At 42.9% G+C, this 27,382-nt stretch overlaps 1 protein-coding gene across 2 annotated transcripts in view; it reads right to left on the bottom strand.

Moving 5' to 3' along the window:
* tmeff2a (transmembrane protein with EGF-like and two follistatin-like domains 2a) overlaps window positions 1-27,382 on the bottom strand; it is a 64,957-nt gene that overhangs the window by 1,667 nt on the left and 35,908 nt on the right. The window contains exons 5-9 of one of the 2 annotated variants that reach the window (XM_039655883.2): window positions 14,677-14,773; window positions 1,232-1,380; window positions 856-915; window positions 627-750; window positions 88-246 (exon numbers count right to left, since the gene is read on the bottom strand). In XM_039655883.2, the coding sequence (XP_039511817.1) occupies window positions 88-246; window positions 627-750; window positions 856-915; window positions 1,232-1,380; window positions 14,677-14,773 (589 nt within the window). Of the gene's footprint in view, window positions 1-87; window positions 247-626; window positions 751-855; window positions 916-1,231; window positions 1,381-14,676; window positions 14,777-27,382 lie in introns of both variants that reach the window. The other variant, XM_039655882.2, reaches the window with a different exon arrangement.

The raw sequence follows: 27,382 nt of genomic DNA, 5'->3' as shown, positions 1-27,382 counted from the left end.
TAAAGAGCTGCGAATGTGTGTTATCTACACACGAGGTAGCTTTCCTTCGCAGAAGCACAACATGCTGTGGTGTGTGTTTATACTCACCGGGTAATACACAGCACCACTACACATATGATGGCCACCTGCAGAGCCCCAATGACAGACGCGATGAGGACGTAGCGAAGCTTTCCAGAGCCAGGTACCACGTACAGCACATTATACTCCTTATTTTCACACTGCGGACCGCTGAATCCTGAGTGACAGCTGAAGAAAGAAACACAGCATTATGAACTCGTTAGATTACGTGAGTGTTCTAGTACTCTGAGGACTTATTTAGGTTGTTTTAAAAAGTCCACACGGTCTCTGTAATATCTCTATTCATGCACACAAACACATTTACATTACTTGAGTTCAAATCAAAACAAAACAAAAAAGTTTACTGTTTTTTTAGCTAGCTGCCAAAGAAAATTCTCATTTTTTTTCAAATTCAAATTCTCAACACTAGGGGGAGACAAACTTCTGTGATATAGAGTTACATACATAATAAGAAGCTGTGTGCCTATAAGCACACACATATTCACAAGGTATTTTTCTAAACAGGTTATGCTTGAGTGATCAGACACATCATGAGTGTGTGTGTGTACCTGCAGGACGGTGTTGAGAGCATGTTGGGATATTCACAGTCTCCGTGAACACAGTAGTTCTTATAGTGCTCAGGGCAGGGGATGTACAAACCTCTCGCCACCTCTGAAACCTCAGGCTTCTCCTCTATAATTAAAACACAGACACACAGAACAGCTGGAATCCAAGGGCATCTTCAGAATCACAGGACATACATGTTAAAATCAACTTTATTATTAAACACACATTCACCTGTGTAGTCTGTCCTGGCATATTGTCCATCTCCTGCTTTGGTGCCTGTAATCATGTCACCTACAGGATAGAAATGAATTCAGATGTTAAAATGAACAGATCTGCCTCTGCCAGTCTGCTGGTTATATAATAAAACATGTTATTATTTTTTTTTTTCATTTGTACATTGTCATTTTGAAGATGATATTTTGAAAATTGCTATATTCCAGAGACTAATGAAATGAACATGAATGGACTTGATTATGTAACAGTGATTTATAATGTTCATCTTTCCATGTGTTCTCTCTTGTTGTCTTATATAAATGCAAATGAAATGGAAGAAGACATCATGGAACAATATAAGAAATGAATATATTATATAAAATGGTCTTCTTACCCTGACAGTGACCCAGGAACTTGACCTCGATTCGTTCCTGCCGCTGACACGACGCTTCTTTTACCTGGCAGGGGTTGTCATAAGAACGGCCATCTGACGCACACACGGGGTTAAAACTGATGTGGGAGCAGTCGATGTTACAGACGCACCTGTGTAGTGAGAAACAACACAGTAAATGCCAATTACTGTCAAATCAAAGACGGTGAAAAAGATCATTAAGTAAGTCACACCTTGTTTGATCAAGCTAACACTTCAGATATGCTTGTGGGGACTTAAAATAATTGCCGGAGGGAATTCAACGTTTCACATCTTACTGTATATTTAAGCAAAATCTTTAAATGCCTCTTTGGAAATAATGTATCTTTTTGGCCTTTTACCAATTTTATGAATATTAATTAGGAGAGAAAGGACAGGAATTGATGGAGAGGAGGAAATATCCAAGAAATGTCAAGAAATGTCAGCCAAATGAGCAGCGCACAACAACACAGCTATCATTTCCGATTTCCTGACTCAATTTCAATTCTAATTCAAGCTCAATTCAGTTAAATTCTGATTCATTCGGCTATATCGATGTCCATTTTTCTTACACATGAAAGTGAATCTCTCTCTCTCTTCTAACTTAATAGAAAGATATTATTTTGTGGTACATTGTCTTCATAATGCATCACAATCTATACAAATTTCAATAATCAATATCAAGTTTAACGGAAGATCGATATTTAACACATATTAAAAAAAAAAATGGCCTGCAGCAAATGCATTTATAAAAGTAAAATAAAATAAACAAAGCACCGATCAGATTTATTGTGCCCCCGATCCGAGTCTTTGAATATTGAGTAACTGCCGATACCAAGTCCCGATTCGATACTTGTATTTTCTTAGTGATTGGAGCACACTTCAAGATATTAAAATCAATCCAATGTATACAGGACTGTGCAGAGTTTCTCAGGGGCTTAAATGCAATAATGGGGCATATATCACTACAGAGTGTTTCAAATAGAACTACTACTACAGAAATCATAGGCCTAACACACACACACACACACACACACACACACACACACACACACACACACACACACACACACACACACACACACACACACACACACATAAATATATAATGTATCACTGTATAAAGATATTGGTAGATGTTAATAAAGTTTGTTTGTTTTTCAAGGGGAAAAAAGTGGAATTAAGGTTAGAAATCATGACACTTGGACTCCTTGAGATCGGCTCAGGACATCCCAACAACACATTTATACAATATAGTTCAAAAGGTTGGTAAGATGTTTATTGTTTTCGAACGATTGGCTGTATTTATTTTATCAAGATTATTGTAAAAATGATTATATTATAAAGTATTATTCCAATTTAAAATATGTTTTTCTATATTGTAATATATTTTAAAATGTAATTTATTCATGTGATGGTAAAGCTGAATTTTCTGCATCATTACTCTTCAGTGTCACATGATCTTTCAGAAATCATAATATCATAACATGTTCATTTGATGTCAAGAAACATTTCTTGTAAAACAGTTGTGCTTCTAATTATTTTTGTTGAATAAAATAAAAATATAAAGAACATCTACACAGCAAAGTCTGTCTCACAAAGTCACCTGCCAGGAATGGACAGTTTGAAGTATTTTGTGTATTCTAGCGTTGCTGGTAGTTTCAATCAATCACAGCAACACTTGTTTTTTATGCCTATACAAGAAAATTGCTTTTGTAAGAGCCAGTTCTGCAAAGGGTGAACATTATGACTTTAATGTACACCTCTCCATCATGAGTGTGTTAAGCTCAGCATTTTCACAGGCATCCTGCGAGACTACGGCACACTGCGACATACACAGATTACAATGGTAAAAAAAAATACAGGCCTCTTTACAAACGGTCTGCATCAGCGGGAACGGTAACCTCCCATTAACTTTAACTGACATTCATAAGTACTCATTTGGCTTGAGGCTGAATGAATTACCATTAGAAACAGATTAACACCAACATCAACAGTGTTTTTATTATGTGTCTACTCTATAAATGTTGATAAGGGTGTCAAGATTGCAAATGTATGAGTAAAGTCTTTTTTTATCTCCTCGGATCAGCGTGAAGGGAATGAATGTGGATGGGATTGATTGAATAGGATGCAGCAGTGATTTTCGATCTATAGCACATTCTTGAGACTATCATCTCAGGGGCTTAATAACTAGCACAGAGAACTGGCTTATAGGAACCAAAGCACTGCGAACGCATCAGCGGAGAATAATACAACGCTCTGTTTCAAACGGGAAATTATGAGTTTCAATGCTTTGATGTTCCTTCGCTCGTTTTAATGGCTGCTCTTATTCACATACCTTCATTAGTGACGGTAATGAGCGCTTACGTGCATGTGCGTATGTACGGATGAAAGGCTATCTTGAAAAGGAGACAAAGACGCATTGAATAACGGACAAAGTTTCTTACATTTGCGACAGGCATGCAACACACACAGCCTTTGTATGTGAACTAGCCATTCGTTTCTGCCTGATAGAACAAAATATCTGTCATCTTGTCTTTATTGTGTATGTTAGGCGAGTTTATTTGGTATTTCCCAAAGGAGTTGATATACAATGTTCTGTCATGAAACTGTTTATGGCACATGCTGAAAGGTCCTTGAAACCAGTCTGCTTGCAGTCACATCATTCTCTGTTAAACACAGCTGATTGGTTCCTGCTGTATCAGTGGGCTCGCTGCTCAACATTCAAATGTTTGCCTATATCATTTGCTACAGCAGTTTCCAGCATGCTTTCAGAAACCCCCCACCTTCCCCTGCTCCACCTGTATAGATCTGCTGCAGGGCGATTCATGTATGCTTGAAAAACAGCAGCAGCAGCAACACATTAAAGGAGTTGTTCACTTTTGAAAAAAAACTTTTGCTGATAATTTACTCACCCCCATGTCATCCAAGATGTCCATGTCATTCTATCTTCAGTCGAAAAGAAATTAAGGTTTTTGATAAAAACATTACAGCATAATGCACTTCAGTGGGAACCAAACGGTTCAAGGTCCAAAAGACACTTTCAGTACAAACTACAAACTGTTCAAAGGGCTTTAAATGATTCCAGACGATGAATAAGGCTCTTATCAAGCGAAATGATCGTTCATTTAATAAATAAATAATGTTTAAGTTTTATAAGCTCAAATGCTTGCCTTGCTCTGTTTTGTGACGCACGTTTGAGTCTCCTGTTCGAACTCGTTCATCAAAATGAACAAATCTTTTTCCGAGTCATTTGGTTCCTTCAACGAACGAAGCGAACAAATTGACTCCTAAAAATAACACGCATCACAGAACAGAGCAAAGCGAGCATTTGAGCTTATAAAACTTAAAACCTTTTTTTTTTTAAATGAGCGATAGTTTCGCTTGATAAGACCCTTATTCATCGCCTGGAATCGTTTAAAGCCCTTTGAACAGTTTGCAGTTTATACTGAATTTGTCTTTTGGACCTTGAACCGTTTGGTTCCCACTAAATATGGAGAAAAATGCTGGAATGTTTTCATCAAAAACCTTCATTTCTTTTCGACTGAAGAAAAAAAGACATGGACATCTTGGATGACATGGGGGTGAGTTATCAGCAAAAGTTTTTTGAAAAGTGAACCACTTCTTTAACATTGTCACATTCATTACAAGGCCAAACTCTTGTCATGACAGATATGAATTTGTGGTCTGTCTCCTCAGCATTCAGGTGTTTCATCTGTAGTTTCTCTCTCTAAAGTGTGTATGAGTCATCTGCGTGCCACTGCAGGAACATGTTGAGCAGAAATGACAATTAAAATGCCGTCCCCAGTCACTTCTCACTGCAGCAAACAAACGACAGTATAATTATAAATCTGTCATTATTTGTATGTATGTATGTGTGTGTGTGTGTGTGTGTGCTTTTCTTTCTTCAACTTTCCTTTTTAATATTTCCACCCTGCCAGTGAGCTTTAGTGGAGTAAGGAGCCGTTTTGTATGGCACTACAGGAATAATGTGAACTGACTGCAAATGTGCAGATAAAAATATCTGTTTTAAATAGAGACACTGACTGAATTGAACTAAGGTATAAAGTCCGCTCAAGAGCAGCTTTGATTGTTTGCCATTGGTAATTGAGATCTGTAATGCATTGTAATTTAGAAACATGATGGGAACGCTGAATGTGAGATGAAACAAACAGGCACAATGATATTGAGATGTATTTATGATGAAGCATTGGTAATGGTCACACAAGCACACGCGCACCGCACACACACTTGCTCTCCAATGTGACCATCTGTAGTGGTCATAAAGGCTAATGTGTCTTGAGAGCATGAATATTTAATGTTGCCTCTCACGTTCTCTGGACACACACTCTGCAAATGCACTGCATCAACAACAACACACACACACACACACACCAAAGATTTCCAATAGCAAATCAAGTAATAATGGCTTTGCGAATGAGTCCAACAGAAGGGATGAGATTTCCTTAAAAATGTAGGTTGTTTGGATGGTAGCATCTGTAGGTGTGTGAGCGTGTATTTATCTTGTTGAGTGAGGGGATATGTCTTATTGATTTGTAAGAGCCATGTGGTTTCTCTGTTATCTAAACTTTTCCAACATGGCCAACCTCTATCTATCTATACAACAGCCAAACAAATCTGGTGCTTGTCACTATACACACACAATCAGTGCACAAACACACATTGACATGTTGTTAATGCAGCTTATGGCACTGATGTTATTATATTCTTTCATCTCATTTGTTCAGTAATCCTTTCAAATGATTGAGGAAGATGGGAAAATGGAGCAAGACTTACAGTAAAAAGAAGGACTTCTGATAGAGGAAGAGTGTTTTTTGGTGGAGGAACAGTGAGGTGAGTGAGTCATCTGCAGTCAAGTGTATCAGAGCGAGGGGCCTGTCATGGGACCATCCCTACGACTCAGGTATAAATGCCTCAAATTGTGCTGATATCTCTGAGGAGGGAGAGGCCGGGCTGTTTCATTCTGATGCCTCCAAACACCCCAGCTCTCCAGCCAGAGCTTGTTGAATCTTTAGTGAATCTACAGGCTGTCTTTGCCAAGGCCGACATCTAATTCCATTCAGACGTCCCGAGAGAGATAGGCAGGAGGGAGGAAGAGAGGCCTACTTCTATTAAGATTAAAGGGTAGTCTCATTCTTTCTTGCTGACAGTTTGAGCTGTTCACTGATGCCCAGGGCAATGGAAACCTCCTCTCCACATCCACGAGTGCATTTTATATATATGATGTGAGTCAGTATTTTTATTTTTTTTTGCACATGTTTACAACTCAAATAGATTCTCTAGAAATTATAACCATTTCTCATTGAATATAACATAAAGATGTAGTGAGAAGAGCAAATTGACTGGTTATAGTGGTTTTCTGCTTATTTTTTTTATTGAATTATCAGATCAGAGCTGGAGCACCGGATCTAAACAGCCATTCATCAGCAGAGATGAAACTGTCATAATTGGACTTGTTTCTTGGTCATTTCTCTCGGGCAAGTTCTCAAGAACTGAGATTCTTTGAAGTATGTGGACAAATCTAATGTATTGCCTATAGTGTCCCATATTCCATATGCTGTTACAGTACCAACAAATCAAACAACCAACTAATCTCTTTGTTACTGACCAAAGAAAGCATTCACGTTAAAGAAACAGTTTGAAAAAAAAAAAAAAAAAAAAAAAAAACACTTTGTCAACACAGGAATAAATTACATTTTAAAATATATAAAAATAGGAAACAGGAATTTTATATTGTAATACTATTTCTAAATATTACCATTTTTACTGTAATGTATTTTTGATCAAATAAATGCAGCCTTGGTAAAAACAAGAGATTTTCAAAAACATTAAAAACCTACCCCACACTTTTGAACAGATTCAATACAATGAAAGTAAGATTTAAAAGGCAAGAATTTTGTGAATAACATAACATTTTAGTCAGTTTCTCACAGAAATGTTAATATGCCCCAGAATGCGTATAATACTGTAGTATATAGTGCGGACCAACTAATCAATAACGATTATTTTGATAATTGATTAATCGGACGATTCATTTTTTGGTTTTCAAAGAAATACAATTTGATTTTTCTGTTTAAAATAATGGAATAAAACCCTAAATCATGGTTGTGGTGAGCAGGACGAGGCCGAGGGACGTGAGAGATGTGAAACCGTTGCGTCTAACAGGTGTCATTCATTATCACTCACGCCACCGGTCTCGCGCCATTCTCTCACATCCCTCGGCCACATCCTTCTCGCCACAAGGGTATTTATGTGTAAAAGTGTACTTTAAAAAGTCCAAAAGCCACACATTGAGTTTTACTAATATCAATATTTACATTGGTTTTAATGATAATTGCTGATGGCAAGTTGACAACCATGATTAATGTAAAAAAAAATATATATATATATATATCCAACATGTTTTAACAAAATTTTTGTTAAAACAAATTTACACAGACATGTTGTTCAGATGTGAAGATTTAAACTAAAAAAAATAAAAATTTTATTTTTATTTAAAATGAATTGAATTATAAGGATAAGTATAAAAGGAGAATGGTATGGAAGTACGCAGCAAGCTAACAGGCTTGATTAAAAGGACAGAAAAAATGATGCATTAGTGCACAAGCATTCGCTGAAAACCACTGACAGTGACTAAAAAACGTCTCGGTTACGTATGTAACCCTCGTTCCCTGAGTAGGGAACGGAGACGTTACGTCAGAAGTGACGGAGATTGGGGGTTTCGCATAGAAAGCCAATCCTCTTCGAGTATTTAAACACGAGCCAATGGCATGCAATGCCTTGGGGCTGCGGAATTTTGCATAGCGTACTCCGCCCTACTCCGTGAGTATAAAAGGAGGAAGTGAACGCAACCGCAGTATGTCTTCGCTGAGGAGCCAAGACTGAACTCGGCATCTACCCAGCGATACAGCAGAAGTGGCAGGGAGACGTAACGTCTCCGTTCCCTACTCAGGGAACGAGGGTTACATACGTAACCGAGACGTTCCCTTTCGTAGTCACTTCGAGTTACGTCAGAAGTGACGGAGATTGGGGGTCTGTGCCATCACGCCAACTTCAGGCTGTCTTCCAGTGCCCTGCGAAAGTCTGAACCCCCGAGCCTTACCTGTTTTCCTTAGGGGATCCGACTTAGACACAGGATTACCAAGGTACACTGGGAAACATATCCCGAAGGGGACATGCTACCAGCTGCCTACCGAAGGGAGGACTTACGAAACACATATGGCCACATAGGAACACATATGGAATCACTGGAGCACCAACCGCAGGTGGCTACTAATTTCAGCTCCATGGGTGGCAGATGGCTTGCCAAGGGAAGACACATGCTCAGAGAGGCTTACAGTGGATAATACACATGAGACGGTTACCATGGGGGGAACCGTACGCATGGAGGCACCTAGCCAGCATCCAGAGCCACAGCAGTGGTGCCCGCATCGTCGGTGCTGGAGGACTCAAGGCTTCAATGGAAGAACTGAGGAAATATCGCACTTATCCAGTCCGGGGAGTGGAGTGGCGAGCAAGCGAAGACACCTGAGCGGATCCAGAACTGGCCGAACGAGTACGTGAGAGGATACCGGCTCAATTCGCAGATTAAGAATCTGGCGAAGGTGTTGGGTGTCGCCCAGCCTGCAGCTCTGCAGATGTCTGTTAGCGAGGCGCTGTGCGCTAAAGCCCAAGAGGAGGCCACACTCCGAGTGGAATGGGCCGTCACACCAAGGGGGCACGGAAGGCCTTGCTGCTGGTAAGACAAAGCAATGGCATCCACTATCCAGTGGGACAGCCGTTGCTTTGAGAGAGCCCTTCCCTCTTGCTCCCCCCATGACAGACAAAGAGCTGGTCTGAGGTCCTGAACACTGCGTTCTGTCGACATAGGTGCGCGAGCACGTACCGGACAGAGCAGTGCCAAGGCTGGGTCTGCCTCCTCCAGGGGCAGCGCTTGCAGGTTCACCACCAGGTCCCGGAGGGGAGTGGTAGGAACCTTGGGCATATATCCAGGCCGGGGTCTCAGGAATACGTGAGAGTAAGCCGGCCCGAACTCCAGGCACACTTCGTCAACAGAGAGTGCGAGCAGGTCCCTTACTCTCCTGATGGAGACCAATGCAATCAGGAGTGCTGTCACATAGGACAGGGCAAAAACTCTACCGACTGCAAAGGCTCCAGGGGAAGCCTCTGCAGAGCACCCAGGTCTACTGAGAGGTCCCCAGAGGGCAGGAGGGGAGGGAGGGGATTTAGCCCCCTCGCTCCCCTCAGGAACCTGATGACCAGGTCATGCTTCCCATAGACTTACCTTTCACTGCATCATGAGACGCGGCAATGGCCGCGACATAAATCCAAAGGGTGGAGGGCGACAGCCTACGCTCCAACCCCTCTTGCAGGAAGGAAGCACGACTCCGATCGAACATCTCCGGGGGTCTTCTCAGCGAGAAGAACACCAATTGACGAAGAGGTTCCACTTCAACGCATAAAGGTGTCTCGTGGACGACGCTCTTGCGGAAGTGATGGTTGCCGCCACCGCAGGTGGCAGCGAACTCAAACCTGCCTCGTCCCGTCCTGGAGCCACACGTGCAGCCTCCAAGATCGGGACAAGGGTGCCACAGAGTGCCCCGTCTCTGAGAGAGTGCGGTCTCAGAGGAATAGGCCAAGGAGGTGCTGTCGCGAGGAGCATGAGTTCGGAGAACCACGTCTTGGTGGGCCAGTAGGGGGCTACCAGCAAGACCTGCTCCTCGTCCTCCTTGATCTTGCACAACACCCGTGCAAGGAGGCTCACTGGGGGAACGCACACTTGCGTGAGCCCCGTGGCCAGCTGTGCGCCAGCGCATCCGAGCCGAGAGAGCCGCGGGTCAGAGAATAAACTGGGCGCAGTGGGACGAGTCCCGAGAGGCGAACAGGTCTATCTGTGCCTCCCCGAACTGGTCCCAAATCAGCTGGACCGACTGGGGATGGAGTCGCCATTCGCCGGAGATGGAACGGCCCGGGACAGCTCGACGGCTGCCCGGTTCCGGTCTCCAGGAATGTAGCTGCACGAAGGGACCTCAGGTGCTTCTGACTCCATATCAAGAGGTGGCGGGCGAGCTGCGACAACCGGCGCGAGCGTAGACCCCCCTGGTGGTAGATGTACGCTACTGCCGAAGTGTTGTCTGAGCGGACAAGCACATGCTGGCCCTTGAGCACGCTCGGAAGCGGTGCCGGGCGAGCCGTGCTGCCAACAGCTCGAGGCAATTGATGTGCATGAGGCGCTGGGCTCCTGTCCAGGAACCGGCGGCTGCATGCCCATTGCACATGGCACCCCAACCCGTGGTAGACGCATCCGTGGAGACAACGAGATGCCTGGAAACTCGCTGAATAGGGACCCTGTCCGTAAAAAGCTGAGGTTCGACCACGGGAAGAAGGTTCGGCGGCACGTCGGAGTCACTGGAACTCGGAGCGAGCCGCGATGCCATGCCCACCTCGGGACTCGATCGCGAAGCCACAGCTGAAGCGGTCTCATATGAAGCAAACCGAGCGGCGTACCGCGGATGCCATATGCCCCAGGAGCCTCTGAAATAGTTTCAGTGGAACCGCACTCTTGCCCTCGAACTGTCGAAGACAAGCCAGCAGTGAGTGCGCGCGCTCGTCGTGAGCTGCGCGGACATGGCGACCGAGTCTATCTCCATGCCGAGAAAAGAGATCCTCTGCACGGGGCAAAGTTTGCTCTTTTCCCGGTTGACCCGAAGGCCCAGACGGGCTTGGTGCCGTAGCACCAGGTCTCTGTGTTCGCAAACCCGAGCTCGAGAGTGTGCTAGTATCAGCCAGTCGTCGAGATAGTTCAGTGTGCGAACCCCGTGTTCGCGAAGGGGAACAAGGGCTGCCTCGACGATCTTCGTGAAGACGCGAGGGGACAGAGCTAACCCGACTGGGAGAACGGCGTACTGGTATGCCTGGCCCTCGAAGGCAAACCGAAGAAACGGTCTGAGTCGAGGGAGAATGGAGACATGGAAGTACGCGTCCTTCAGGTCGATCGCTGCAAACCAATCCTGATACCGAACACATTCGAAAAATGCGTTTGGCCGTGAGCATTCTGAACGGTAGTCGATGGAGAGAACGGTTCAAAATGCGCAGGTCCAGGATCGGTCGTAACCCACCGGTCTTTTTTGGGGACAATGAAGTAGGGGCTGTAAGCCCGGACCTCACCTCGGCTGGAGGGACCGTCTCGATTGCACCCTTCGCCAGCAGGGTCGCAATCTCCGCTCTCAAGACTGGGGCATAGCCACCAACCATCGCGGAGCGAACTCCCCTGAAGCGGGGAAGAGACCGTGTGAACTGCATCGCGTAGCCGAATCTGATCGTTCTGATGACCCAGTGGGATACCCGGGAAGCGCTAGCTAGGCTTCCAGGAAGTGAGCCAACGGGGTCATGCGAACCACAGACGTCCCCCCGGAGGGGCAGCGAGGCGGGTCGACCGGCATGCGTGCAGGAGTTACCCCGTCCGGATGCACCGTCGAAACCCGCTCCCCGACAGAAGAGACCAGGGAAGGCAGAGCGTTCCACGGGGGTCTGTTCTGCCGGGGGTCTGGCGACAGAGGGGGAAGGGATTGGCGTAGCCCGGGGACGACACACGCACCCTTCCGCGCCCTCCGAGACAGAGAGGAATGAACGGGGCGACGCAATGGACGTCGTGCGCGCTCATGCCAGTCTGTGTGCTCCATGACAGTGTCAGCTTTTCCTCAACCAGCTCAGGGAGCTAGCTAGAACAAAAGATTCTCCACCGGCCCTCCACCGGGGAAGGAGGGGCCCTGCCACCGCCTCCTGAGAAAAACCATGACACTATCACTGAGCGGCCCGCCTCAGGAACATCGCTTCGCCTGGCGTATAGCGGGGCACACGGCCTGAGGGGGGGGGGGGGGGGGGGACGCTTACCTGTGGCCTCCTCCGCGACGCGAACCGGCTGAAGGCTGCTGCTGGGGCCGCGTGGGAGGGAAGGGAGCCGCAGGGGGGCGTCCTTGGCGGCGAGCTGACGGAGGCGTCCGAGCCGACGGCTGGTTGGAGGCAGCAGCTGGCCGTCGGGGCAGAGAAACCGCCTTCGTCTGCTCCTAGGCGGTCGAGAAGTGCTGGGCAAAGTCCTGGACCGCACCGCCGAACATATGATGCTCCTGGACCACAGCGGTGGGCATCACCTGACCAAGGGAGCGAGCGACCGCCTCCGTGACCCGTTTAAGGACAAGGTAGGCGGCAGGCTCGCAGCTCGCTTGGTCCGTCACCTCCTCGTGCACATTCCTGAGCAGCTAGCTTTGTAGGTGCTCATCATATGCAGGGCGGAGGCTGCCTGTCCCGCCGCTCTACAGAATCGCGCCGCCATAGACGACGAGAACCCATAGGCTTTGGAGGGGCATTTGAGAGCAACCGCCGGTTGACCGGGGGAGCCCCAGCGTACCCACAGACAGCCGCATCGCCGAGGGGAGGAAGGGCGGGGAACTAAGCACGCTTTTTTTTTTTTTTTTTTTTATTTATTTATTTTTTAGTGCGTGTCAGTTCCGCATGCAACTCGGGGAAAAAAAGGAAATTGGGGTTGGCCGTGGCCGTAAGGCGGCAGCGTTACCCAAAAACCAATTATTCAGCCGCGAGAGATCGGGGAGGGGCGGAGTTCCACCCCCACCCGATGCTCACGGACGCCCGAGATAGCACGGCCATCATCGCGGGATCAGACACGGCGGCGCTGACGCTCCCGAGGGAGGCAACGCGGCCGCATCCTCACTTCCCGAGGAGTCAAGCCCGCCTAGTGATGCTGTGATCGACATCGCATCATCATCTGGAGCGCTGCCCGAAGCAGCCGGTGCCACCGAAGAAGCAACCGACTGAATCGAACTAACGCTCGCTGGCTCTCGCACTGAGGCGGGAGGTGTGGCCCGAGGAATCGTCGGGGCTTATCCCACACCATCACCGTAAATCACCAGGTCCCCGGGTCGACGGGCCCCCTATGGAGGAAACCGATCGAGCGGGGGGGACCGGGACTCTCACTCAAGTGAGATCATTGAGTCTCGACCTCAGTGTAGAGATGGTCATGTTCCCACAGAAGGAAAATGAATCATCCACGAACGCTGCTGCTGCATGCTGAAATGCCCAGGCATACAAAGCAGCGATCGTGACCATCAGATGACGACAGAAATCAATCACACCCAGAAGAGCACGGGCGAACCGTCTTTAAAAAGACGTGCGCGTGCAGCTCTTTCAATGAGAGGAGGAAATTCACTCTTTCAGCGCTGAAGCGACCAGGGAGAAGCGCAAAGTCTGGCAGACCACTGCTCAGATCGCAGGCGATGCAGAATCTCGCTGGGTACCGCCGTCACACCAACACTGAAGAGGACGCTCGTCTCGAAGAGTCTTGAACAGTGCTTTCAGGAGTGAAGAGGTTCTCTTGGCTCCGAAGCGAAAACATACTGCGGTTGCGTTCACTTCCTCCTTTTATACTCACGGAGTAGGGCGGAGTACGCTATGCAAAATTCCGCAGCCCCAAGGCATTGCATGCCATTGGCTCGTGTTTAAATACTCGAAGAGGATTGGCTTTCTATGCGAAACCCCCAATCTCCGTCACTTCTGACGTAACTCGAAGTGACTACGAAAGGGAACAATATTTTACTGCTGCTGTTCTTAACTGTTATTATATATTTTGTGCCTCACTTTGTAAACACCATTTTAATTTAACCATTTAACCTATTTCTATTTTCCATCACTTAAGTTGCGAGCAAACTGATTGTCAGCTGATGCTTGAGACAAAATACAGAAATGCCAAGTCTCCCGGAAGTTCCGGGAGTCACTCACATATTGATAACAGCTCCCTGATGCCCACAAATTAGTTGAAACTCCCGGAATCTACAGCGCGCAAGCAAGAGCGCTAATGGGAGACTGAAGAGACTGCTTTTCTAAACCTGTAGCGCGCACACGGCAGAGCAGCGGGTGAGAGAGACCTTGAGTGTGTGCCACATGAAGCACATGTAAGACAAAGAGTGTATCATGATTGGCCTGTTTCAACCAATCACCAGTAAACGCTCCCTGTGACGTAAGCAGACCAACTAATCGATAATGACATTCACTGACGACGATTTTCATAATTAATTATTATCGATTTCATCGATTAGTTGTTGCAGCCCTAGTGCACAGATTGCCCTTTTTGGAGTCCCCATCAGCTTTTCAATGTATGAAATAGAGCAGTGTGAACATTCTTCAAATGATCTTCTGAAGAATGATCATTCTTCTAATGTTCCGCAAAAGAAAATATGTCATAAAGGTTTAGAATGACAATACAGTGAGTATATGATGATTTTTTTCTTTTTAATTCACTAAAGAAATGCTTGGCTGGGCATCTTTTCTTTTTATTCAGTCTATTTTTTATTCTGTATTAGTTCTCCTACAGTTTGCAACTTTGCTTTTGTGCTTACCAGACATCTTCTGCATCCACGTCACACTCCGCTCCAAACTGGCAAATGTCACAGGTGGACGTCTCCTTCTGTCCATTCTCAGCCGAACCCTCGTTCCCTGCTTGGATGCACAAAGACGAGACAAGCCAGCGTAAGCTTTTAAAGGTCTGACAAATATTATTTGGGGCAAGATGAGCAGGCAATCACAGTCCATCTCTCTCTCTCTCTTTAACACACACACACACACACGCAACCATCTCTCTTTCTCTATCTCTATCTCTCTCTCTCTAACACACACATGCAAACATGCATGAATAGATGGAGAGACAGAGGACAGACATAATTCTCATTCTGCCTTTGTCTTTGGCTCTCACGAGAAGTTCAAATCCCCCACTGATCTTTCCTCAGCCTCACCCCTCATTTCATCATGATGATTTCTGATATGCCATTCCTGCTCCCTGGTGATAGAGGCTTCCCAGGAGCCGAAGCTTAAAGCCCCTCGCTATCGCATATCTGCCCTCATCAGTGGATGGGGAAAAGCAATCCCGTACGCCATGGAATTTAAATTACGTCTACTCCTCGGAGGATCATCATTCCCCTTTGGATCCTGACCCTCCATTATGAGGTGCTATTTTTAAAACGTATACCACAAAGACAGAGAGATGAGAAAAGAAAGGCAGAAGGATTAAAGGAAAAAAAAGTAAAAAGAAAGAAAGAACAACGTTAAAGTCCCAGGTGTTTCAGTAATTATTTTGGTATATTTTTTGTCCCTCTGTCGAATCTTATTGAATTTTTTCTTTAATTTCACAGATCAAAGAAAAAAAATATGCTATACGTTATTTTAAATAGTTTATACAGCAAAACAGCAATATGAGAAATAGTACAACTGCTCAATACAACCGTTCAATAAACCATTAATGGTCCCACTTTATATTAAGTGTACTTACCTCTAAAAATAAGTACATATTACTTTTTGTGTGGATGTTGTATTGTAAAACACTTTTGCTGCTATTGAGGTGTGATACTGGTAAGGGTGTGTTAAGGTGTAAAGGAAGGGTCAACAGTGTAATTACAAATGTAATTTCATAAATTAATCACAGCTGTAATTTGTTTTTAAAATATAAGTACAACGTAAAAACACAAAAAGTACATTGTATCAAATTATTAATTTCAATGTTAGTACATTGTAGTTAAAGCCACTTAAAGTGGGACCAGTTGAGTTGAGTACATTTTAGACATTATAGAACCAATAATTTGGGCATTTTGCTCCACCAATGAAAATTAGCATCAAAATGAAAATAATCAACTGCTGTGTCTTAATGCTAAATGAATCAGTGTTCTGACAAATGGAGTAAATTATTCAATGATTCATTCATTCTTTTGTCCTGAAAGAGTTAGTATGATTCAGTGCCTCACTTACTTAAAAGCCACTTGTTTTGTTCCTCAAGAATTCAGTTATTAGAATTAATCACTTGAGAAAATGATTCAAAGACTCACTCAAAAGACACCCACTGGCATAGTGATTCAACCTGCAGAGCCACTAAAAATGCCCACCACTAATATATTAATACTGACAGTCTGTAAGCTCAAAAACAGACAACCTATAGACACAAACAACGAAAAGTAAAAGGGAATTCATGAAAAAGAGTAAAATAAATGTCCCTCCAAAACAAGGATAAGATCATTTTACTTTATTTTGATTATTTTGTGTGAAGACAGTAGCTACCATTAAAATCAAAAGTATGCACCAATAGATCAAGCTTTGCTCCAAACACATCTCTTGTCCCGAATCATGACAGGAGCTGATTAACCCAGTGCCAAGCTTCTCCCTGAGTTGTGGCTGCATGGACCAAGGGTCTGGAAATGTGAGATGTGTCAGAGGGAAGGGGCTGTATTGGTTATCTCCAGCTTTAGATGGACCCTCTGAATCAATTTTCCCTGACCAGAAACACAGTCGATTACCAACCCCCTCTGCTTTCATCTACAGCCTCTGACAAAAAACAAAACAAAACAAAAACCCTGTTTAAGAATATATATGATACACTGTGTGTGAACACTCAAGATCAATGATTGATTTAAAATATATTCTGGGAATAATGGAAGGATTCTTAAGTCTTTGTTGTTGTTGTTGTCTTTAAAGTGATTTTAATGTTTCATAACCTTAAATGTCTTTGCGTTCTGAGCATCTGAGCACATGCTGAGCAGAGGAATAGGTTTTGCTTTAAATGGTAGATGGAAAGGAGAAACTCAAATGAACAGAAGACAGATGGTGAGTGTCCAAAAAAATGGCTCTTAATGGGACAAACCTACTTGTGCAGAAACTAAGGAGAAAGGTGGGGGTTGATTTAGGGCACAACATGGGCTGTCAGACAGATGATGAATGAAGCCACCGATCTCCTGCCCAATGTATGGAAACTAACCTTCCCAACAGATAGCAAGAATGAGGGTAGCATTCCAGTCTGAGTTGGAAGAGCTGTATATGAACTAAGATCACATCATGAGGAGTAAAAATAGTACCTAGAGACTGCATGGGTACAAAAAATATTTTTCCTAATCAGTATATGTACCTTGTTTTCCAGTGAAATACATAACAACATCCATAAAATTAGACCAGTTTTACTTGAGAAGTCCAGAGCCCAGCTCATACACACACACACACACACACACACACACAAAGTGAAAAAAAGTCACATTTATATTGTATTTGATTTGGCTGAATGGCAGGTTTTTTTTGCATAGACAACTCAAAACAACCACTGGCCATTTTTTTTTTTATGGCCACAATATCTAAATGTGGGGCTCCATAGTTAAGACTGCATAAAAGTTTTTTTTCAGAATTTACAATTTTTCAAATTATAACTCTAAGAATATTAAGTAATTTGCTTACAAACACGATTGTTTTGCAGTTCACATTGTACTGTAGATCGTTTCGTTTTACTTCATTTGCACCAAATGGTCTTAGAAAAATTTTATTGTTTTGTTCATGAACATGAGAAGAAAATGATTCTTTTGAGTGATATTCCTTGCAATGTACACACTGAATGAATGGATGGATGATAACTCCTGGGTCATCTAACAAAAAGCAGCTCAGAGCACGCACACACACCATTTGTGAAATGGAAAGAGATTAGATCAACGCTATCAAATGTTAAACATTTGGTGAAACAAAAAGAATTGTGAGACGCTTTGTTAAGCTCTTCTGTGACTCCAAAAGGTCACATTTTATCATGCATATACTTTGCAGTTTAAAGGTTAACGTGTGATTAACACGTTACTGAAATGCAATGTTCTATCAGCCTTCTATGAAAAAACAAATGTGTAATGTAAGAAAAGCCTGCATTCCATATTCTCCCTGAAGAGATGGCTCCGCACAAGAACACGATGAGCTCTTGAGGGACAGAAAGGTCAAGTGAATCTCCACAGATGGAGAGGACACATTACATCTTTGAATCAATAGAGAATGTAGGAAGCATAATGCTTACAATGGAAAGATGATAGCCTGAAAGAGGATCTTTGGATTTCCACTGATCTTTACGAGCTAATGATGCTTCTTCTATGCGGTTAATGTGACATTTAAGCATTATGCATGATCCACGGAATCGACTTAACACTTCCTTTTTGAGAGAATCTCAGAGTGATGATTTTTTTCCCCCTCCCTTTGTATTGCAGTAAAATGTTTTTTTTTGTTTTGTTTTGTTTTTCTGGCAATGACTGCAAAATTCTGGGAATGACAGAATTACAAAATGTTCGTCCATCAAAAAAGGCATGTGCATGAATAATTGAATCCGGCAAGTAAAAACACTACAGATATTGTAAATCGATTAGTTAGAGCTTTTACATGTGCATCAGTGTATTGATACTCTTCATTTCAAATCGGTATCTGAGTACAGATGTTATTTTTAAACCTCTTAAACCTTGGTTTTATGTATTTTTTTTTTTTTTTTAGAAACAAAGGGGTAGTCTTTTTTTGTTTGAAAATATTAAATTACCACTATTGCATTGTTGCTAACCATTACTGTTAGTTCTATAAAATGTTCCATCTCTACTCATTATTTTTTTTTAACTTATTTGACTTTCAGAGGATTTGATTACTCATTTTTTGGATGGATAATTTTGTAGTAAAAAATTGAATATATGAATAAACATTTTGAAAGGACGTATATTACATTTGAGCTGCAAATTTGTCTGATAAATACAGTACCAGGCTCTCAATGTTCCAATCATGTAGTCATTAACTGAGTCTTCACCACATTGGGTCCATTATAACCCACTTCACACAAGTAAGACTCTGAGAGTAACCCTGTCCAATTGGGAAAAGCATGTCGTAAAACCCACTCTGGCACTTTGCCTCTTCTATCCACACCTGACAGCATAGAAGACCTTGCCAATGACCCATTTGCGCATGTAATTACAGCAATCCGCTGACGACGGTGGCGCAGAGCGAAGGTGTCTAATTTTGTGGAGTGCTCCCGGGGCTCTTTTCTTCCACTGGCTGACAGCTTTTGGAGAGCGTTTTGAAAGCCAGATGAGGGTTTGAATTGGCAAGAGCAGTAAGAGCCAACGTGTGAAATTCAGGAAAGAAGGCCTGAAACGAGCTGCCCTTTTTCTAGGGATTAGGGAAGAAGAATTAGGAGAGGAATTACGGCTTAAAACTTCATTTTTTCCAGCTTTGACCAGATTAAGCTTGCTGAAAGTCTTCCATTGAGCGCCTATAAGACCCAGCAGAAGATCTACGAATCAGTTTCACTCTAGGTCATTACAGTGCACTAAGGTCAACCGTGCAAAATAAACACACAGATTTCATATCACTCAGAAAGACTTTTGCCATCACACATAAATTAAACGTACACTCCCCACATAAGCACCATTTCACTTGCATTTGATACAGCTGTGTTGTGTCTAGAGCTCTCCATTATACTTCTATGAGAAGTGCTACGAGGTTCAGAGCCTCTTACATTCACACATAAACCAGCACGTATGCTGATCTCCAGCTCTGACTATGATCGGCCCCTGATGGCACCCATAATAACACTCGTGATGGAGCCACTCTCAGTAATATAACGGAAGAAGAGTGCAGGGGAAGGAAAGGAAATGAAAAATAGAGGATGATGAGAAATGAGAAGAAAAACAGGATGGAGAGAACACCATTTGATGTTTGTCCTATGTAGCACAGAGCATGAAAGAAAGAAACAGCAAGGAGAGGGTTCAAAAACAGATGAAGAATGAGAGACAAAGGCAGACGGAAAGAGAAAAAAAAAACACAAAGGGACAGAAGAAAACATCTCCAGCAGCTAAGCGGTCGATGTACAGTCAATAACGTGTCACTTCCTGCAAGCTAAGAAGCCAGCTTTGATGAAGGGATCTGACCAGGATTGAGGCTGAAATTAACATTTGGATTAATGTCCATATCAACTAGTGCTTCACCCACTAGATGACCTTCCCTAAACCACACTCTCATACTAGTCCCTACATGTCTCATACTAGTCATACTAGTCTCATTACATGCTGTTGAAAAAGAAAGTTTTGCAGTTTAATTTCAATAAACTGATTAGGAACATAAAACTTGTATCTTTAAAGATCAAGGAGCATTTGATTTCCTTATACAATGACCTCTTTATGACCATCAATAAATCCTCCCAGCTCACCCCCTGCTGCAGTAAATCATGTTTGTCCGAGCAGAAAGATGCTGGCACCTTGTCTTTCCATCTGAACTCCCAGACACAGTGGGGTGGCACAGAGAGCAGTTGAGATGTTCCATCACTGTTGGTGCCAATCTTTGCCATCAAGCCCCACTAATCCTTCTGACACCACAGTGCCAATCTTTCACTCCGGTTTTACCCGCTGATCTTTAGAAAAGATCCAAATCAGTAGTGCAATGCAAGCTTCTGGTACACAAGTGCCAGCTGCTATAGGCTATCACAAGAGTATTCCATAAAATATGATAAAACTTAATATGATCTCTTTCATAAAAAATGCCATGTTTCATTCACTTTATTCGGATTTTATATTTATAAAAAAAGCAACGCAATTTTCCCTAAAGCAGATCTTATGAACTCATGTGACGATGAATGATTTAGCAAGGATGACGTGAGGTTTTCCACCTCAGTAGAACAACAACTATTTTTTTTTCTGTATCAAGTTAAAGGTCATTTCACAACTCAAAGGAATATGAATTCATTGCTTAGAGACTTAAACCAAATTTAGATATTGGCCTTTAACAACATCCAACGCGTTCTCATCCCAAAGCGCCATATAGGACGCTTTTGCAAAAGCGTAAATATCCAACGCACATGGCACCCTTTAACGTCTAATGAGACGCTTCGGTTATGGTTAAGTTTAGGTAAGGTGTAGGGTAAGGGTTAGACCACTAGGGGGCGCCTTCTGCCCAAATATATCTGCGTCCCATTTCACGTTAAAGGGTGCCATGTGCGTTGGATATTTACGCTTTTGCAAAAGCGTCCTATATGGCGCTTTGGGATGAGAACGGGCTCCAACATCTGCCCGTCAACATTTTCAGCACCTCGTTGCGGTCATGGCGTTTAAAAAACGCAGTGCTCCCATTGAAAACAATTGAAAATATACACCAGGAAAACCGCTTTGGTGGACACACGGCCTAATAATATTAAAAAAGAGCCAAATACTTAATTTGTGTTTCCCATTTGAATGGTCAGCATTGCTTGCGCTGGGACTATAGGCTTTAGCTTTAGCTAATCGGTTGCATATATCCCTCGAATGGAATACTGCAGTCCCTTTTGTCTTGCTCTCTCAGATATTTCACATGTTCACCAAAAATTACTAATTATCTCATTGGTAATGTCTGACACCAGTGCATCCACACTATAATAGATGTGCTAGTTGCGAAAGCTTGACAGGCGTAGCAACAGTAACTACGGAGGGCGGGGCTGAGCGAAGGGTCAATTGTTTTTGTGTCTTAATTTAAAGTCCTAAAAGAAATACACATGTTTTTTTTGTCACTTTGAATCACTTTATTCAAAACTGTTTATTATTTGCTCTTCAAAAAAGTTTTTGCCTTAATTAGATAATGTGGATCTTAATTACAGTACCTCCCCAGTTTATGTTACTGCACAACTCACCCCAGTAGTGGGTATTGTAAGACAACTCTTTGTATTTGACATGGACTCACATAAGCTTTGATTGTGTAGTACACATCCAAGTGAGTTTTGGTTGTAGCAGATACATGTAGCTAATGTGTATCAAAGTTTGAGAGATCTATAACAAACCACTGATTTATTGATGCTCAAACAAAAAGTGTTACTTCCATTCCCATTCTGTATGCTTCTAGGATTATTTTCTTTTGAAGTGGGATGTACTGTAAGCAGCAAGGTTTAACACTTGTTTTAGCAAAGTAACTGATTGACAGGGGAGTGAGAGGCCCTTCGCTGCTATGCATAATTCACTGTAATTAGTAAATGTGGTCACATGTTTCTGACACTGTTTGGTTTGAGTGATTTGATCACTTTGGAGAACATTTTGCACCTGTAACCATTGATCAGAAGGGTCTATTAACAGAAGTCAATAATCCAGCTGCAAAAAGCCTTAAGAAAGTGGAAAACAGATGTTCAAATGTAATCATCCATTATGCTTCTAGCCCACAAATAACCCTTACCATGTTTCAGAAGAAATGTGAAATAATTTTCCATTTCAAAACACCTTCAGATCCAGCATAAACTCCATAAACTCCAAGCCCAGCGGAGCTCCTCGCATCTCTATTTTCTATTCAAAGACAGTCAAACAAACCAACAACCTCAGTGGATTTTGCAGATGCTTCCCAGGATAAATGATCCTTTAAGAATTGAAAGCTCTATAAACAACCAAGCCCTTAGATGTTTACATTTCAGACACAGAGGTTTGTCTCCAAGGAGTTTAGGCTTAGCTATTTCCAGTAATTTGGGAGATGGAGACTGCTGTTATGATGGGTATTCCTGCACCACAGAGTGCTGATGCTTTTCTGATTTCAACCAGAACAGATTTTAGTCGGTTTGTTTTTAGTGGCAGTCAATAAATGAAGCTCACAATTATCAGACAATAGTGTCTTTGTAAGATCAATGATTGGAAAGGGATTAAACCCCTCATAGATGCAGCAGCTGAAAAATAGCTATTGTATACTGTAAAATCCTTCTAGTGATCCCTTCTGTCTCCTTCTTATCTTTCTCTCCATACATTTCTTTCTCGTCTCCTGGACTGTAAATCTCTATTTTCTATGTTGATATGATTTATTCTGTTTTATTTGCAGAAAAAAAAACATACTTCTACTGTATGTATATAAGCCAAAATGATCTCTGCACTTTTCTTTCAGTTTTTCTTGCGACCTTGAGGCCATTTTGTCACTTCCTGCCACGGCTCATCAATCACAATGTCTCCTGACCCATCTAGCGCGCTAATCTCCATATAATCCCACTATTGCCGTGAACAGCTCATCTTTTTGTGTCTAGTGTGATTCCTGTTCATCCTCTCTGCCACTTTCACATTCTCTCCAGCCTGCCCATATCATTATATTGTATTTCCCAAAATACATTTTAATAGAAATCCCCTTCTGCCCCAAGGATGACCCACATTAAAACAGCACATTTATTTTTGAGCGACAGAAGGTTCAAACAGCCCCCAATACACCTTTGTCTCATTTGATTTGTCTCCTTCCACGTGTGCCTGAGATTTACATTTCATTTGTGGAGACCCTGACTATATTAATAACTCCGGAGGTATTTGTCAGAGCTCGGAACAAATCGTGAATGAGTAGATGCTGCCATAAAATGATTGCATTTTCTCTTGTCGGGCTGGAAATAGCTTAGTCTCTGAAATGGGTTTTCACAAAGGCAACAAGGGCAAATCTATGTCTTGTTTGTGATAAGAACAAAGTGGAATATAAAGTCATTTCCATTTTCAATGTTATTTTCAATTTTCATACTTTAAGGAAGCGCTAAATCCCTTTCATTCAGCTATGGAGAATAAGAACACAGAAAAAAGTGCTTTGAATTTACACGATTTGATCATTCCACACAAAACAATTAAATTGACTTGTTTTTTTTTTCCTTTCTCGGTTTAGTTAATTCTTAGTTCGAAAACATAACTTGTACATGTAAATTCAACATGATGGAATTGTGTAATGGAAAAATTATATTTTAGTGACAGACCCAATTTAGCAGCCTGAACATGCCTTTATGCTTGCCCATGGAATGATCCATTTTCATTTGTGTCACATTACTCAGTTATATTACTAGATTACTACCTAGCTATACCAACTAGAAACAGCATGTTACCGCCACATGCTAAATTTCTGCACGTCCCTAACCACAACCTGATGTATTATTTTGTGATACAGCTACTTTAAGACCAAATATCATTAGTTGATCAGTGATACTCTCTCTCACCGATGACGATCTTGCCTCTACTATTACATCGATTTCTGTCTGATCTTACTCCTGTTGCTTGTGTCTCCTGCTAACCTGATTAGCAGGAGCCTAAAATGAACACTCCCCAAGCTCCAAATGCATGTAAAAATCGGCATTGTCACACTGTACGCAAACATTAAGCAGTAAGCACCAACCTATGAGACTGATTTTGAACTTAAGAAAGCTGATTGGTCAAATAGTATGTTGAGAGCCAACAGCAAAACATAACCCCCAATACATTTGCATAAACCTGCGCTTACAATGTTCAACTCACACACATATTATTTTACCTTGAAATGCACTTGTTAATGCCTTATCATTTAAAAACAAATACCCAAAATCCTCTCAGCCTTAATTAAGCACTGGATTCAGTCTTAGATACAATATATAAACTCAAGCTTTTCAATTTTCAATTTATATCAGATGAACTTATAAATTATATCTGTTGTGATGTTTTAAAAGCCTTTTCCAGCTGCAATGCCAGATACTGATAAACACTATGTCTAACTCAGTAAGGACTGCAGTACAGAAACAGTGAACATGTTCACACTCAGCTTGAATGTAAAGCATGCAAACTCTGAGCACAGTTAGACACTTTTCCTTAGTCTTCACCTCCCATTCCAGACGGCACTACGCCCGCCTTTATCACAGCAGCTGAAATGGGGAGATTAGATTATTCTCTTTCTCAGTCCTCTAAGCTTGTTACCATGGTGATACCACGGTGACTGAGGAAGGTCCTCACCCGGAGACGGCTGTGCAGCTGACTGTCGTCACCTCAGGAACGTGAGGTCATTAATTTCCCTCCGGTAAAAGCTGCGGAGTGTTTTAGAACATTTTAAGGCACGACTTAACAACCATTTTATGTGAAAGATCAAACAAGGTCAACCACAGCGGCAAAGACTAAATAAATACACAACGAAAACCCAAAGCACACAAACCAACTCCCTTAAAGACTGCTTCCTGTGTCTGTATTGATTATAGAAAATTTACCAAAATTAAAAACATAATGGATCCTTGAAGCAGAGCCCTGGATACACAGTAAATGGATTTCATTTGGAAGTAATTATAAATAATGAAGTGCTGGTGGAGCCGTACTGCTGCAGTTTTGACAGCTGAAGTGATACAGCAATTAATCATTGAATAAAATCAGGCGTTCCTTGGTTTACAGTGATGGAACAAATATATTTGCTTCTGGAATTAAAAAAGAGAAAAATATAATAAAAATTAATTAATTAATTAATTATATAAATAAAAATAAAAAGGTAATTAGATTTTTTTTATAAGTAGTTCGTTCTGTCAGGTGAACCCCCCCCAAAAAAAGAGACAACTAGCAGTCAGTAAATAAACATATCGGCCTTTGTCACAGCCCTCTTGTCGTGACATCCTGCAGAAGAAAATTAATTTACTAATTTAATTAATTTACTAATTAATTTACTAAAGTAATCAACTAAACTAATTTAGTTGAACTTAACAATAAACGTCATTAGTATTTAAAACTGTCTATTTAGACCTTACCATGTACTCATTTTATTATTTTATTGTAACATTATGTAAGAGACACTGCCTGTGTTCTGCCAGTCATGAGAGCAGCATGGAGCTCAAGTTACTAACCGAGAAATCATCAAACTGATTTCATTTTATTTTTAATGTTATTTTTTTTAATAATAATTTTGTTATTTTTTTTACACTATATTCCCACCCATTATTTTCTACAGTATAATACTATCCAATTGTTGCACTCAAACAACATATGAGGATATGACCCATTTAAGATGATCAAACAGTTATTTTGTAATAATCATCAATGGGCTGAAAATATTCCTTTATAACTTCAAATTAATCTAATTATTGATGATTGCATTGTCAAATAAGATCATGAAATATGTTTAACATTGTTGTTTAATACAATACTTTTCCCCTAAACATTTAATCCCTGCAAAATAGACTTTAGTTTAATTAATATTTTAAGATTTGTCTAATTTAATGCTCTTGAATGTGATATGTTGTAGGACAGACCCAGGGCTCTTTAATGAGCAGTGCGCCACCACCAACCTGGCTCTCCGGCTGACAAAGGTGTCCACAGCCGTGGTGTAGGAGAGACATCTCTGACTGAACCTGGCCGACATGAAGGATGCTGAGCGGTCCAGGCTGCTCGACACCTCCGTGTCCCAGGCCGGCCTTTTCAGCGGTGCAGTCAAGGACTTTTTCCAACCGTTGTCTACTGCTCAGAAGCATACTGAGGCAACAAAGCACATCCTGCCCGGTCGGCCAGCCGCAGCCTCCACCCACCCGACCGAGCAGGTGCCTCAGTCTTCCTGCGGGTCCCACCCCTCCCGCCCGGTCCAAGCAGCAGCCTTCACCCGGGCCTGGTCGTGAAGGAAGCTGCAAGAAGGTACCAGCCCCGACCCCCGCTAAAAGCCGGGCCAAGCAGCGCTCCTGAGATGGGTTGCTCAGGGATGATGGTGACTTCTCAGGAGATAGCAGGTAGCAGGACCACTGCTTCCCCCGGTGGAGGGCCGGGGGAGAATCTTTTGTTCTCCACTCCCCGCTGCTCACCTTCGGGTTGGCAGCACCCTAATGTGGTTAAAGAAAGAAGTAACACCCTCACCTCTGAGCACACAAAATTCTCGGATGACACGGTGCTGTGCACCCCTCGTCCTCCTCTGACACAGAGTCGGATGACAGTGTGTGTCGTCTCCGGACCATCCCCCTCTTTCGCCAGACCCCTGGCAGAGCAGGCCACAGTGTAAGTGTGCGGATGATGACTGTGGCCGCTATGCCTTGAATGTCTGGGCTGGTCACTCCGCTTCGCTGCCCCACCGAAATGACGTCTGTGGCCCCCCCCCCGTTTCAGGGGAGTCCGCTTCACTATGTTCAGTGGCAATGCCCCTGTCATGAGAGCGGCGGTTGCTACCCTACTGGCGAAGGGTGCGAGCCGAGACTGTCCTTTCAGACGAAATGAGGTCCAGGTTCTACAGCCCCTACTTCATTGTCCCGAAGAAATCCGGTGGGTTATGGCCAATCCTGGACCTACGCGTGCTGAACCGCTCCCTTCACAGGTAGCCTGTCACACTCAAACAGCCTGAGAAGCTTCTCTCTGTGCTTTGCCATTAGTGACCAGCATCATCCAGGCCCAGTAAGCGACCCATATGTTTTATCTGCAGCCATTGAAATACATTTGATTTTTATCACACCAATGGTGCTGTGTTTACCTTAATGCCCTTCTCTCGCACTCCCTTTCCGTTCCATCCATAAACTGCAATCGTTTACCCCAGCCTTTATCACTCTCATCTTTTCTTCCTCCTCTTTACTTATCT

This window comes from Pimephales promelas, chromosome 7 (assembly GCF_988280905.1).
Source record: "Pimephales promelas chromosome 7, fPimPro1.hap1.1, whole genome shotgun sequence".
Taxonomy (NCBI): domain Eukaryota; kingdom Metazoa; phylum Chordata; class Actinopteri; order Cypriniformes; family Leuciscidae; genus Pimephales; species Pimephales promelas.
Note: the sequence above shows the minus strand (reverse complement) of the source record. Positions and strands in the feature narration are given on the sequence as shown.